Source organism: Larus michahellis, chromosome 9 (genome assembly GCF_964199755.1).
Source record: "Larus michahellis chromosome 9, bLarMic1.1, whole genome shotgun sequence".
Lineage (NCBI taxonomy): Eukaryota > Metazoa > Chordata > Aves > Charadriiformes > Laridae > Larus > Larus michahellis.
Window position 1 is genome coordinate 17,753,056 of NC_133904.1, and position 15,472 is coordinate 17,768,527.

At 42.6% G+C, this 15,472-nt stretch overlaps 1 protein-coding gene across 2 annotated transcripts in view; it reads right to left on the reverse strand.

Annotated features, from left to right (window-relative positions):
* Nucleotides 1-12,986, reverse strand: part of MTMR10 (myotubularin related protein 10) — a 39,803-nt gene extending 26,817 nt beyond the window's left edge. The window contains exons 1-2 of one of the 2 annotated variants that reach the window (XM_074601663.1): nucleotides 12,776-12,986; nucleotides 11,441-11,501 (exon numbers count right to left, since the gene is read on the reverse strand). In XM_074601663.1, coding sequence (XP_074457764.1) covers nucleotides 11,441-11,501; nucleotides 12,776-12,835 — 121 coding nt within the window. In that variant the 5' untranslated portion in view covers nucleotides 12,836-12,986. Of the gene's footprint in view, nucleotides 1-11,440; nucleotides 11,502-12,283; nucleotides 12,372-12,775 lie in introns of those variants that run through there. The other variant, XM_074601664.1, reaches the window with a different exon arrangement.
* Nucleotides 12,987-15,472: the final 2,486 nt, after the last annotated feature.

Genomic DNA, 15,472 nt, shown 5'->3' on the forward strand with positions numbered 1-15,472 from the left:
CTTACTTTTAGCGGAGTCTAGCCTGAAACTGCTTAATGCCCAGCATTTTTTCCAATAAGCTATTTACTTATCTGCAAAAGCCCAAACTGTATATTAAAGCAACTCCTTCTCACAGTTGGTGTTAATCTTCAACTATTCAATGTCAAGTTCTCAGTCACATTCTGCCTGCGAAGCCTCCCCTCTCCACAAAGTCAGTTCTTCTAAACCTAAATAGTTTTTATTCTTCCCTCTCTCAGTGCCTCCAGTGGATCACTGCATTCCTAATAAAAAGATACGGAGAGCCAAACTTCGTAGGTACTTTTTTCCCCCCATATAACATGCTCTTATCAGTTATCAAATGTAATATTTTTAAGTATCACACTGGAGACACTCTTGCTAAAAGCACAAATTATCATTACCAAACTCTTTCAGAACTTCATGTCCTTGATGCTACAAAACAGTAGAGAAATAGGAGATCCATTACTGCTCTCATGCAAACTTTAATTTGAATCTGCTACAGTTTAAGACATCCCTGCTGCATCATTCTCCTTACCAAAGCCAGTCCTTTTTACTTCCCTCCTCCATTCCTTGTAATTGTGTGGCAATACTACAAGATGTTAATACTAATCCTATTTTAGTGCAATTTCATTTATTCTCATTTCATCCAACACAAATACATTCTGGATTTTTTGGCCTACCTTCTCTTTTGCACTCATGTTTACAACCCTAACACAGAACTGTCAGTTTTGAACCTGAGCATTATAATACGCAAGAGTGCACACACACTGACTTCAACCGAACGGTTTAAACATTTACAGTGATGTGTGAGAAAGTTTGCAGGGAATAGATGCAGTTTTCAAAAGCACCTAGAAACTGAACTTTTTTTTAAAATGCAGGTTTGGAATTTTACACTGATCCAGCTTTTATCCTTCATTTGGACATCTATAATAAGCAATAAAAAAAAAATGGTGCAAACCTTCCAAATGTAACTCAATTTTAGGAAAGTAGATAAACAGCGTCCGTAGTACGTGTTGGTCTCACACAATGAACCCTTCTTGTATTTGTAGTTGAGTAGGTGATTTTTCTATACAAGTGTCAACAACAGAGCTATTCAGAGACATTACACTGCACATTTTCACAATGTAGCTGCTGCTTTTTCCAGTAAACAGTCACAAGCTGTTCCAGACACGGAACAGCAGTCAACGCTTCCATGTGACTCCAACAGTCGAAGTATGATCTCAGGAGACAAGAGCAGTTTGTTTAAACTCTGACAGGAAACCAGAAGAAAAATTACAGGTTGCCACCCTTCTATATAAAGCCTAATCATGTTTAATAAAAATATTTCTACATTGAATACGTGAATCACAAAAAGAACACAAGAGACTGAAGGATGTCTCTAGCTAATACACCTTCCGCTTAACACACGGCCTCAGAAACTGCTAAACCTCAGAAAAAAAAAACCCTGCTAAACCTCCCAGAAGCACATGAAATTTGAGTGTTTCATGTTTTGGCTGTTAACAGAATTCACAGTACATACCTACGCCACCATAACGCGTAACCCACTACAACCCACATAACACTGAGAAAGCAGAGCACGCACGCGTGGGAGCTGGAGACAACAGAGGCGTGACTAAAAATGCTGAATTCCGCCACCTGCAGACGGAGCGATCAACAGGTATCCGAGCTGTGGGGCAGCGGCTCCCATCTTCTCCCCCAGCCTGAGTCACACAAAGCGAGCCTGGGCCTGGCTTCAGGGCAATGCCAAGGCCTTTCTGCAAACTCTGAAAGCACGATCCCGAATCAGTAGCATCCTAAAATAAAGGGTGTTGTGCACCACACAGGGGTTTTGGGGTTTTTTGATTGTTTATCTTACAAAGGTAGTAATGTGTAACACTATCAGGAACTCTGGATCCAATAACCCGCATACATGCAGACCACACAAAATACCTAAAACATTTTCTTTGGGGATTTTTTGTGTATTTTGTGTCAGTTTTATCAGTCTTTGTTATCAATAACAGGGTAATCAGACAATAAGGAAATGTGATAGGTTTGAAAAAACTAAGAAAGAGCTGCGAGAATCAACACTGCATTAAAACTTGTAATTGGAAATTTCTGTATTTTCTCTAGAGACAAGAGTCTTGTTTTTTTATAGCAGTAGGAGATGCATAAATAATCCTCTTTCACTTATATACCCAGTTGTCATGTTTGCTATTTTAAGATTCTGTATTATCTTAGCTTACAATTAAGAAACATGCCAACAAAGAAAGAGACCTCCAGTAATTTCCAGGTTTTCTGTTGCTCACTGAAGCAGTTGCCAAACCCTTCCATCCAAAAGAGTTTCTGGCAGTTTTGTTGCCTAAGAATACAGAAGGAATACAGCTGGAGAGCATATCTTAAAACCCGAGTTTTCAGGGAAGAAGACTGATGGAATAGCATCTAGGACCACAACCTTACTAACGTGCCAGGTGAAGCAGACTGAACAGCATTCAACACATCAAACCATACTGACCGAATGCAGAAATGTTGCACAACGAAATAAAGCAACTGAGCAGTTTACAAGGTGATATATTGTGATACAAGGTGATATGATGCTGTATTGTATATATACACACCACACACCCCCAATACGTACACAGAGCGACAGAGCACGTGCGCACACGCATCTACACATGTTCAAACGCTAACACACAGTATTTCCAGCACATTGAGAACCTGATACTTGCTAGAGGCAATGAACTGCTGAAATCAGGCTCCATAAACAAATAACGCAAATCCTACAGGCTCAGGAAGCTTGCAGGTACACTGCATAATGCTAAGGGAACTTTTTCAAAGCTGTACGAGAAGTACAAGAATAGATGTATTAGTATAAGCTTTCTTTAATGAGCACTGAAGTTCTAAATCAAAATCTGAATATGTTTAGTGTATGTTCAAGGTCTAATAGACATAAGGACAATATAGGGTATTAAGTACTTTATGCAGCCATGTAATTCCTACCTAAATTCAGGAAAACCTAGCACTTAAATACACTTAGGAAACTAAACCCCTGTTCCTCATTTATAATGCTTATAGACAATTAAGACTACAGAAAATCATCTTGTTTATGCAAAACATAGTCTAAAAAGTTCACAGCAGAAAAGCTAAACTTATTTCAAGTAGCCATTTAAAGATTAAAAATGCACATTAATGAGTTCACTTGTATTATGGAAGACGTAAGTTTAAAACTGCTCCAAAATGATTGGCAAATAATTAACTCCTGAAAATTTCCAAGTAAGAATTTCCAATAAAAACTTCATTAATAAGTAACTGAAATCTAGAACATCTTCACCCATTTAGCTGCCTTTTCTTAGCTGTTCTTTCGTAGAGAGAATACCAAAATTGTATGGGTTTATTAGTATGCGGCAAGCATTTAGATGTAAATGTCTCTAATCCACTCCTAAATGAATCTTCTGTTCAGTGTGCTCAGCCACTTCCAAACTAAGAAAAAAGTATTTGTAAACTCATGAAGTATTTTTCTTTTATCTCTTTTCTGATTTTCATGAGCTCTCACAATGTATTTAAGATATGTGAAGACAAAGAAAGCTACAGACTATTGTAGATATCACCCATCTTTTTCTTTCCCCCAACCATTTTCCAATACTTTCACAATTAATTAAAAAAAAAACGATTACATTTCATTTTCTGTACATCTGCAGAGAGCCAAAAAAAAAAAAAAACCACCAAAAAACCCCACCAAAGTAAAAATGTTGTTCCAAAAGAACAGCTCAATACTGTGATTATTTGGAATGAAAAACAATTTGGATATATGATATTTGCATTAATTTTTAACAGGAGAACTTGCGATTTCTTTCAAAACACAACTCTAACCATTGCTTGAAGAGCAGTGTGTTTTAAATGCACAGTACCGAAAGAGCTTGCTTTGCCAATCTGATTAGAAAAATTATCATCATATGAATATTGTACTGTTTCTCTAGTGTGCTAACAAACAGAAAAAGAGGAAGAGCGTGACAAGAGCTCAGCTAAATTTTAGAAAGGCTCAATAAGGAAAAAAGTAGCAAAATCAAAGTAAAGACTCCTTGGTAAAAGTCTTCAAAGAACAACTATTCTTTTCCTATGCACAATAACAAGATTAAAACCAGTATTTGTCCAATAATGGTTAATCTCTGTGACCCTTGGAAAGGACCACAGGAAGGACCTGAACTAGGATGGGATGCTGCACAAAAACTTCCCCTACACCCCAGAAACGCAGTGAAGGACACAAGAACATAGAGCAGGCAACCCACAGGAGTTCCCATGGCAAGTCGGGAACATCCACCAGGAGCAAGGCTCTCCTTAGCAACTAGATCCAAAACAAAGTACCACAGTAGATTAAAAAGCTGATCATGCTTACAGAGTCGCTTTAATCCAACAACTTGTATTACCCCTAAAATGAGAACAGTTCCATATTCAACATTCATTCCCACCTCAACCCTTGTGCTGGCACTGCCACTGCCACTGAAAGACTTCGTTAGTCCTGTCAGAGAACTGATCCAGTTGAAAGTAATTTTTCGGTTTTTCTTCTGTTTTTTTGATCAGTCCTGATTTCATCATAATTAGCTCTCTGATCTGCCTTGTTCTCTGGTTGCACAAAAAAGTGTCAGCACCAAGTAGCTAATAGAATACACACCTGTGATGAGAAAAATGGAATAGACAGCTCCTCTTGGCATCAGTATGTACTTTTAGGCCAAATTAAAATAAACATATCACCACCACCCCCCCAAAAAAAAAAAAGTTTTAACAACGATTTGGTCAGAGTTCTGTAACGTGAACAATAGACAAGCCAGTGAGGAGGGAGAGTGTTTTGGGTTTTGCATATTTTTAGTCTGGCTACATAAACTACAGATTCCCAAAGCCTGGCTTTGCCTAAACAATATAATCAGTAACAATTTGCGAGGATGGTGGTTTTCAGCCTGTTATTTTATAACTACGTCACCAATACAAGTTATAGATGCTGTTCTGAACTTGTAATATATTACCAGGTCTAGCATAAATTACTTGGGTTTGGCTTAATAAATAAATCAATACAGAAACACATGTTCCTTAGAAATTAGTTCGCTGAAGACTTATTTCACTGGAAGCAAATGTAACTGCCAGGAGACAAAAAAAAACCCCAAACAGTAGCTTGGTCAGCTGACAATTCAGAATCTACACTAACATTTTATCCCCTTTCTGGACTTTAAGGACTTGTGGCATTAAATATATGTGGGACAGAGTGGGCACAAACCAATTACTTTGGATCTGTTTTGCAGAATGCACATGTAGAAATGTTAAAATATTTAATTTTAAAGCATGTTCCTCCTTTAGAGAATGATTTCCGTGTTACCCTACAGCTAATCGTCTGCAAATAGGAAAATACTTTTGTAGATATTTACAAATACTTAATATATTAATAGTCAGAAACTTTAAGAAATGCACTCTATGTATTCACAACAAAGGTGGCAGAACAAAACTGACTCTAGCCAGTAAAATCCACTTGTAAGGCTGTGTCTGGAACTTAGATTCTACACGCAGACTGCCTTGATAGTACTTATATCATGCCAATCTTCAAAAAAAGCAAAACCAAAAGCAAAACAAGCAGTTAACTGAACCCAAAGCGTGCCTGAAAATTTACTTTGAGTCGAACAAACAAAAAAAGCTATAATAGAAAAGAGTATTTACTATATACTTACCGTAAGTGATGCTTCATTTATTCTAAATATAAGTCAAATGCTTGGTTCATTTTTAAACTTCTTGCAGCATGAAAGATTAGTTTGCAGAAAGCTGCTGTCTCAGATTTCAAATCTAGAATTTGAAACTCTCATAATTTATTTAAATAAAACTTTGGGTAATCTTCTTGATGTAGACCAAGAAAAAAAGAGAAAAGTCTACTTTAGCAAAGCTTTAGGGGATTGCATTACTTTACAAATTGCCATTCTGATTTTCTAATCTGGCCATTCTGAACTGTTGAAAATGATTTCATGCTCTTGTATGACACTCATTCCTGAAAATGAGCTGAAATTACAAAGCTATTTCACTTACTTGTCTAATATCACAGACTAACTTGAAAAACACACTTTTACAGTAACATTTCAATTTCAAATATGAAACTTAATGCAGGGAAAAACCCCTAACTTTGCAATATGTCATCTTAATCAGCTGCACAATGAGTAAGCGAGCCTTGGCTAGCACACCACAACACTGGAAATGAGAATCAACAACCGAACATGCTTTGGAAACAAACAGAAACTGACTTCATACAAGTTCTATTCGGTTATTATCAGCATTGATAGGCTGTCACGACTCACCATCAACACATGAACACCCTTAACAGATCAATCCATATCTACTTGAGTATCAACAGCTCATTCCAGAAATAGACACGGAAAAAGGCGCTGACAGTAACAGCATTACTACTTGTACCACGCAATTAAACAATCCCAGTTTCCCCTTTGAGGTGTTAAACCAAAATGATTCCTAATACACAAGAAAAGCAGACCTGACAAATCTCTGGGGTTACGCATTAACCTCACTAAATGCTGCCTATTTCTTACCCCTCCCCAGTCACAGCACTGGCATCCCGCACTCACCCTGCAGCACGCACTCTGCCCTCCAGCTCGGGGGCACCACAAACCCGTGGAAAAGCCAACCAGGAGGTGGAGGGGTTGAAAGCAGCCAGGAGTGAACATACCTGGGGTACTAGCGCGCAAGGGTGCCTCACCAAAAAGTTTCTTTCCTTCTGCTATCACGAGATGTGTTGCAGCTGCTCTGGAACACATGACTTAACGTACTAAGGATTTGCAGAAAGCAGGAAAACAGAAAAAGAGCTGGGAGAATCAGACACTTTGAGAAGATTAAAATTTTCCATGATACAGTCTTAAAAATCTCCCACAACTGAATTTCTACAGTCAGTTGCCTATCCAAGGGCACATGTATGCAAAAATGCAAACTAAAAAGCAGGTGGTAAAGCCAATTAGGTTGGCATTATTGGATAAAAGCTGAATACATCCAGTGGCAAAAATCTTGAACACAATATGTAATTCCACCTCAACAAGAGCACAGCACAACTGGAAAATGTTCAGAGGTAATCAGAAGGATGATAAAAAGTAAGGAAAGCTTCCTTCTTAGGGCCAACCAGGACAACTAAGCCAAAGGGAAGCAAAACAGAGCGGACATACGACACAAGTCTGAAAATCACCAAACACATGGAATGGGGGAATACAGCTTGATGTTTGCTGTGTCATACAAGAACTGGGATTTATCCAAACAAACTAGATGGTGGTTAAGTTCAGAACAAACAAATAAAGGTAGTTTGTAACAGCATATAATTAAACTGCTGAACTACTCACCAGATGAGGCTGGGGGCGATACAAATTTACATGGTTATAGAAAGCAATTGGATAAATTCATGTAAGAAAAGTCCAGCAAGAGGAGTTAAATGGGATAGCACTGTCCCTATGACTCCTCGCTTAGATCTCCCCATGACGTAACTCTAAGGGGAAAGTCCCTGTGCCGCACGCTGAAGGAGCAGGGAGGGCAGGACAAGAGCTGGGAGTGCTGCCTGTCCGGTTCTTTCCTCTTCCTACGTGCCTGCAGGTGGCCACCATCAGCAAGAGGTGACATCGGGCCCAGTCTCACCGTACTGAGGACCTGTTTATAGACCCACCATGGGTGTGATAGCACACCAATGATGACACTGAAGTTGACTTCTACGATCTGACCGTGAAACATGCTGCAGACACAAGAGCCTATGAATAACTGCTTTGCAACGGCAGCTCACCACCAATATTCCCTTAACTTGCCTTAATGTGAACAAACCTTAAAGATAAAAAAAATACTATTCTAATTCAGCTTACTTTATAATTTTACTGTATAAAGATTTAAAACCAAAACCAACTAAACCATTTCTGGCTGTTTTGTAAAAACCTACAGGTAACAACTACTAACTTAATCTACTACCAAATTAGTACGCTGGGCAACACTTTAAAAAAACAATTACTACAAGTGGGTATTAAGACTCAGGAGGAACAACCCTTTTCTCACATTAATCAGATGTTCCATTAGTTAGATAATCTCCTGCAGAACATCCTGCCTAAGCAACAGTGAGGACTTTTTTGCCTGATCTTGCCTAACGCACAGCACAGCACCGCTTAGAGCGCAGACACGGGACCGGTTCATTACCCACCCACGCAGCGCGGCCCTCTGCTCGCGGCTTTGCCATTCAAATCAGGAAAACATACACGGCGTCGTATTCCAGCTACCTCGTACAGGTTTTTTGAATGGTTAGGTTGATGTCTCAAAAATGCTACAGACGTTGCTGTGGAAATAGGCTACAATTGATTACCAGAACAAAACATACCTTCAAGTTTAACAACTTCAACTTCATTCTCCCCTAAAGTACAGAAGCTAATTTCCTACTAGCCAGGCAAGGCACTTCAACAGACTGACTGGCAGACTACCCGCCATTTCTCTGTTTTTCCTCTTTGACATACTTATAAAACAAACTATGCAAACACACAAAGTGAAACTGTTACGCAGGCCAACTCTTCAACTAACTCTGCGAAAACTCCTGATGAGAGAGCTACACTAGGAGAACAGAACTGCAGAAAGAAAAAGAAAACATTTCTGTAACTCCATATTAAACCTATATCATGTTTTGGAATGAAATTATACCAGATTCTATGAAATTATTTGTTTTTCCCCTACTGCGGTACCAGTGTTGCCAATTACAACCAAGGTTCTTACTTGCTTTAAACTACGTTTGTTGCTTTTCCTAATCCACCACCCTCCTCAGGGCACAGAGTTCCACGAGAATCCAGGCTTTTGTTCCAAACGCTGAAGAGATGAGTCTCTTCTCCTCTGGGCACCAGAGGGAACTTTAAAAACAAACTCTACAGGTTAAAAGGTGATTCCAATGTAAATTCCAATTTATTTTTCTTAAATAAAACCCTCCTCATTTTGTAACCTGACTCATATTATTCCCGTGTATGGAACTCCCTCTCCAAACCTCCACTGCACAGAAACACAAGTTAGACAGTAGGGTATTTAGCTACTTTACTTTATTTAGCTGCAATTTTTAGTAAGCTACTCCCTGAAAGTGACTATGTTTTGGGAATCAAAAGCTCAATACAATTATTTGTATTTTTTGAAGATTACTAAAGCCAGTAACTGCTTGTGCTAATATAATTTAATTCCAAAAGCACTCCTTAAAAACTCCACCAATTAAAGCAGCATAACAAACATTCAGCCGCTCAGGTTTAACTCTGTTCCTGAGAGCAAAAGCAATTTCACACAACTATTAAGGACAAGATATTAGGAATACCATACTCAATCTGTACTTGCAAGGGAGTGCAAGTCAGCCTTAATATAATTACATGAGTTGGAATTTGGCCAGAAACTTGGGTTATGACAAATCCAAAAGCCGGTCTATCCAACAGTACAATGCGTACTTGTTTATACACTTTTCTGCTGCACCATTTGATGACAAAAACAAAAGAAATGTGTTTGGACCGGTGCTTAACTTTAAACAGGAAGAGTTTCATTTAAGTAATTTAAAATAAGTCACTTTTAAAGCCCCCCCCACCCTCACACAGACTGATGCACACAAAAATGAAGAGATGTTGTCAGAGCTATTCTGTGGCTGTACAGAGCAGTGAATTTTATTATGAAATAGCTCAGAATAACACCTTAGAACGATACGGAGTGGAAATTTTAATTCTGTGGTGAGCCACACTCTTTCAGTCAGTTTCTATATAACCCGGGGCAACTTACTACAAACATCCCAAAAAGCCATCAAATGCTTATTTCAAAGACAGTGCAGAGAAGGGAAGTGATGCAAACATGGGATAAATATAAGCCGGTTGAGAAAAACAAACCCAGTCAGCACCATTTTAAGCGTACTTCGGAGTTTCACAAATAAAGAATGAACCACACTACAGAAAAGTTCCTGCACAGAAGTTGTTTTCTATAACTGCTGGTGCACATGCCCCACAGTAAAGGCAAGATGTGTCACATTTTGAGAAAAGCAATCTCACACTGCCTTGCATTTTCTGTGGAATGTCTCAGAGAAGAACACGCAGTCACTTCCTTGTGAGTCAAAGACCTTGGATGAGTATCAACTGCAACACAACCAGTAAGATGCCAAGTGGTAAGCAGAAGTTTTGCAAGCATAAAAATATAACTGTATTTCAAATACCAAGCAATCTTAACAGTGTATTTTAGGGTATTTATGCCTCAAGCAAAATCTGTATTATTTTGTTTCGTGAAGAGTTTCAGTCAGTTGCTATTTAGTCTTTCAGTTGAACCTCTTCCACAAGATTTCAGCTTCTTAAGCTTAAGGTACCTCACTGGACCATACCACATGTCAATTAGTACTGCTTAATCAACAGTCCCATATGAAACAGTGAGAGAAATAAGTTTTTAAGAGTAACTTGTTTATTCTATTGATCACTTTGAAAGACAATGTTTTAGCAACTTACACAACATGCTAGCAATAGCTGCCTATATTAGTATGTGTGTGTAAATTCAAATTTGTTAACATATAAGCTGAACGCTAAGCAAAAAAATATGCAGTATACTGTTTTGTTTTAAACTCAAAATTACCCTTAAAAACAGCAAGCCAGATTTATTACTGTGATGTACAGTTTGCAATGAAAAGTAACCTGGAGAATAGTAGATTGTTCCTTTGCTATCCGAAAAAGGCTTTCAGCAAACCATTTACCAAAGATTATTTCTTATGTAAAATATGGAAGTCAGGAATATCCTACATTTTTATCGATATGTAATTATGAACAATAATAAAAACATTGCTTTTCTCATCCATACACTAAAAAGGTTATTCTGCTTAGGTTTAAAGCCACTTACAAATTCCAAAATTATGTAACAGCTGCATATTCAATAAGAGTAAATGAATAAAGACGGCACTAGAAGTTTTCCAATACAGAAGTCAATCCTACCTACCTACTAGAAATGCTATGAATATTTTTCTTTAAAATAAAGGAAGACTACAAAACATGCTATGGTACTGGGTTCTGCGCACAGGTGAAGGTCTGACTATCTGACAAAAATATAATTGTTAGTAGTCTTCCAAAAGGCATCATGTTACAAAATTTACAACGGTTTCATTTCAAATACTCACAATAAAACCAAGACAATAAAACCAAGACGTTACCCTACACATACTAAAGCGTTACACAGGCAAAATTGCCTACGGATTTATTTAGTGTCTCAGGCAGGTTAGAACAATTTTCTACAGAAGCAAATACCATTTGATTTTCCTACTAAAAAGTTATATTTCCCCAAGGAGCACACCAAGATTAAAATATACCAAAATCAATAATCACAGAAAAAAAGGGAGAACCATTTGCATTTTACCAATTCTACGATAATAACCAAAAGGCTTAAGTACAGCCTTGCTGAGGTATCTGTCCAATTCCTGATTTACGCCTACCTGGCAAAAGTACTGGTTCCAGTTTTTTAATCCTTGGTTCTGAAGCTATATGGTCTTCAGCCTGGAGGGGGAAAAAAAAAAAAAGAAAAAGAGAATTTACTTAAGAGTCATAACTTTACAGTCAGACAGAAGTCTAATCTATTTGAGCAAAGTTCTTTCAACTTAAAAAGCTGAACTTAAAGAGCTACGAGCCAATCATAGCAACAGTTTTCTGTAAAGATATTAACATTTTTGTGTACATTGCGCTTTGTACCAGAAGAATAGAATAATATTTAAAGTGCTAATGTTTAAGTAATCGTGCAACCTAAACTATAACAAGTCACGGGATGAACAAAAACCAGTTTGGTTTAACATTCCATAAAGGCTCAAGTCCTACAAGAGGCTTCACACAGGTAGGGACACTCAAGTTTGCACAAAACTCTTGATCAATTTTTAACGTGCATGACTTTCCAGTATAAGAAAAATTTCCAAGAAAACAAAGCCTAGAACACACATCTGCATTTTAAATCCAAATCTTGCAAATAAAAATACTTCCTTAAAAAGACTAGAACCTTCAGTGAAATAACCTTCATTCCTACACTGACAGTGATATTGCCATGCCTCAGGACTAGAAATATCCAAAAAGGCGTTGCATCGACATTTCTCTTTTACCAAGAAATTGTGAAAAAGCAAAAATGAGTCAACAGGTCAAATGTGTTGCTAGAAGAGGCCCTGCCTTGTCTGAAATAGATAAATAAAAATCACATTCTGTCGAGTGCACACCCAGACCACACAGAGAATCACAGTGGATCTGCTATACACACTTGATAGTATATGCACTATATACAGTACTCTACTACATACGCTTGATGTATAGACTTGATTTTCTTATGTGTGCCGGATGAGCCAAGTTTTCCGTGAGGAAGGACGGCTGGGGTGAGGGTCCTGCTCCCTGCCCAGCAGACGGGCGCCGGCTGCTTTCTCCCCGAATTGCGGGCGCGGGTAAGGCCGACCCCCCCGCGCAAGGGGCCCCAACACCTGAACTTTCCAAAACCACCTCACACCTCACACCGGCCGGCTGTGTCTGTCGTGACACGGGCTGTGCCCCCGGGCCCGTCCCCGCACACGCCCGCTCCGAGGCACCGCGCACCGGCCGCGCCGCTTTTGTTCCCCGCCGCAGCGGAGCGTTTCCAGGGGGGAGCCCCCCGGAGACCCCCCCCCCCCGATGCGGGCTGTCCCCCGTCGGGCGCGGGGGAAGCTGCGGGCAGCGCCCCGGGCGGCCGGCCCCGGCGGCGGCGCCTCGGCCAAGGCCAGGGCCGGGCCCGCGTCCGGGCGGCGGCGGAAGGCCGTTGTTACCTGAGGCAGCGGCAGAAGGTAGGACTTGAAGGTGGGCTTGGGCTGCTTGAGAGAGAACATGGTGGCTGCCGGCGGGGAGCCCGGCGGGCCGGGCCCAGCAGGCCCCGTCGCGGGGGCCGGGTGTCGCCGCCCGCCGGCTCAGGCCTGGCGCCCCGCAGCCGCTCGGGGCTGCGCGCTCCCCCTCACACGGCGGCGGCCGCGGCGGGCGGCGGCGGAGGCGGCCCCAGCGCACCCTCCTTCCCCCAGGGAGGAGCCAGCCGCCTGGGCAGGCCCGGCCGGGGGTTGCCCCAGCCCCTCATGGAGCCCCCCGCGGCTCCCTCCGCCTCCCCGCCAGGGCGGCCGCCTGCCGGCCCCGTGCCTCTCTACCGCCGGCGGCGGGCTGGGGCGGGCCCTGCCGGGGCGGCCATGCCGGGGGCGGGCGGAGCGGCCGCCCTACGGCGGCGCGCAGGGCCCAAGCGGCCGCGGCCCGGCCACCGGCGCCTCGTCTGCTCGGGGCAGGTCTGTACGGGCGCCGCCGCCGCCGCACTGCCGTTCCCAGCCTGGCTACCGAAGCTCGGCCGGCGGCGGCGCCGCTTCCCCCGGCGGCGGCACGGCTCGGCGCGGCCCCGGGCGAGCAGCCGCCCGGGCGGGCCTGCAGGGGCAACAGTGGCCGCAGAGAGGGCCCGGCGGCCGCACCGAGGTGGGGGCTGGCGCCCGGGGTCTCCAGCGCGGCCTCAGCCGCTGCGAAGCCCCCGCACGGGCCCGCGGGGCAGGTTGCTGTTGCGGCCCCAGCAGCACAAACCCAGCCCCAGCGGGAATCGGGCACCGCTGCCCGGCCCTCGCCGGCCCCTTTGCGCAGGGCCTCGGTGACAGCCGTGACTCGTATGGGACCGATGGCTGCAGCCTCCGGGCTGCTGCTCACACTCACCCTCCTGCTGCAGGGACAACCTCCCCGGCGTTCCCTTTCCTTAAGCTTTCCAGGCGCTCGCAGATTGCTCACTCGAGCTTCTCTAGGACATGGACGTGACACCATTACCCACCTAAACTGCCAAAATCCAGCACTGCTCTCTCTTTTGGTAAGCGGGAAACTGAGCAGCTACTCACACTTGTTTAGTGGCCCCTGGTGTTGTGGGTGTTTATGTGAGCACCAACTGCAAAGCACTTGTCCTCTGCAGTGGAAAGACCTCCTACAAGAAGCAAGTTTGGAGGGAAACGTGGTTTAATCGAGAGTCCCAGCGTGGGACCATGAGGGCCATCAGCTGTGAGACTGAAGGCTGGGGGAGAGCATGGGTTCTCCTGCTGGTGGTCCAAGCACAAAGGAATTGGGGAAAAGCAGCCCGGCCTCTCCAGAGTTGGTGCCAAGTCTGATGCACTGGGCAGGATAGAAAGGGCTGCTGGTTCCTGGCTGGAGCACCACGGCGAGGGTTCCAGCCAAGCGTAATTCACTGCAAGGACGTGACCTGCCAAACTAACTGCTGGTATTTGGGCACTGTAGCCTCACCTTTATAAAAGCACGGTTTTGGTCAGCGTACTGTCATTTTTCTGCACCAGCTCACATGCAAGATAACATCAGTAAAGGCCTGCTACAGCGTAGTAGATAGTAAAGAACTAGGAGACTCCAGAAAAACCTTTTTAGACACAAAATGACACGTGCAGCACCCAGCATCAGGCCAAGGTCTTCCCTTGCTATCATTAACAGGAAGCACATTACATTGGATTATAGGCCCTGGGATGTTTTGGTGAAGCCAGAGGGTGGATGTTCAATGAAAGAACAGACTTTAGGGCACAGCCTGGACTCCCCAACTTGGATGAGAAGCCCCGTTGGTGCCAGCAGGGAGGTTTGTTTGAACAGCGAGGAGGGAAACAATTCGCTGCCTAAGTTGAGGAAAGAAGTATGCGTGCATACCTTCAAAGCTCTTCAGCAGCCCAGGGAGAACACCAGCAAGCACCTCTATAACCATACACTACTCTTAGACTTGCAGGTGGAGAAAATAAAAGCAATCCCACCGTGTAGTTTTTTTTTTTAAAACAAGTGCACCTCCTTGCACAAGGGTCCCATCTTATTTGGTGTTGGCAGACAATCCCCTTCACTTTATCCTGTATTTTCACATACATGAGTTTTATTTTATGCTGCAAACTTCATTGTCTAAGTGGCGTTATTCAGCCTGGCATGGTCTCATGCTCATCCCCCGTCCATTTTAGAGTGTACTGCAGAAGTGTTGCAGAAGCTGTGTAATGCTGAGTGCCCGACAGTGCTGTCAGAGCAAGCCACAGCTCCTCTCCTGCTGCTGACCTACCCCTTTCACAAGCTAAATCCCTTGGATGTTTTGATAAGGGAGAAATACTGTGGGACATGCCCTCATCTCTATTCTTCTTGAAAGCTTTTTGTTCACGTTCAGAACATTGTTGAAAGGAAATTAAAATCAGAAAAGGGGAAAAGAAAACAAGGGAGTGAGGAAGGTAGAAACTGCCCAAACCAGATAGGCTTGAAATTGCATGTAACGAATTTGCCAGAGCTATTAAAAATGCCAATTATTTACATCAGAATTACAAGAGGGTTTCTGTATTAGCACAGAGTCTTCCGAGAAGTGGCTGCAAATGCAATTTTACTCTTGAGGGAACGAGCATAGGATAGCACAAATCAAATTTCCATTAAGGACTGCACTGACACATTTAAATTGCAGTGCTGTTCTGAAAAGGAACAAACAAAATCAAAAC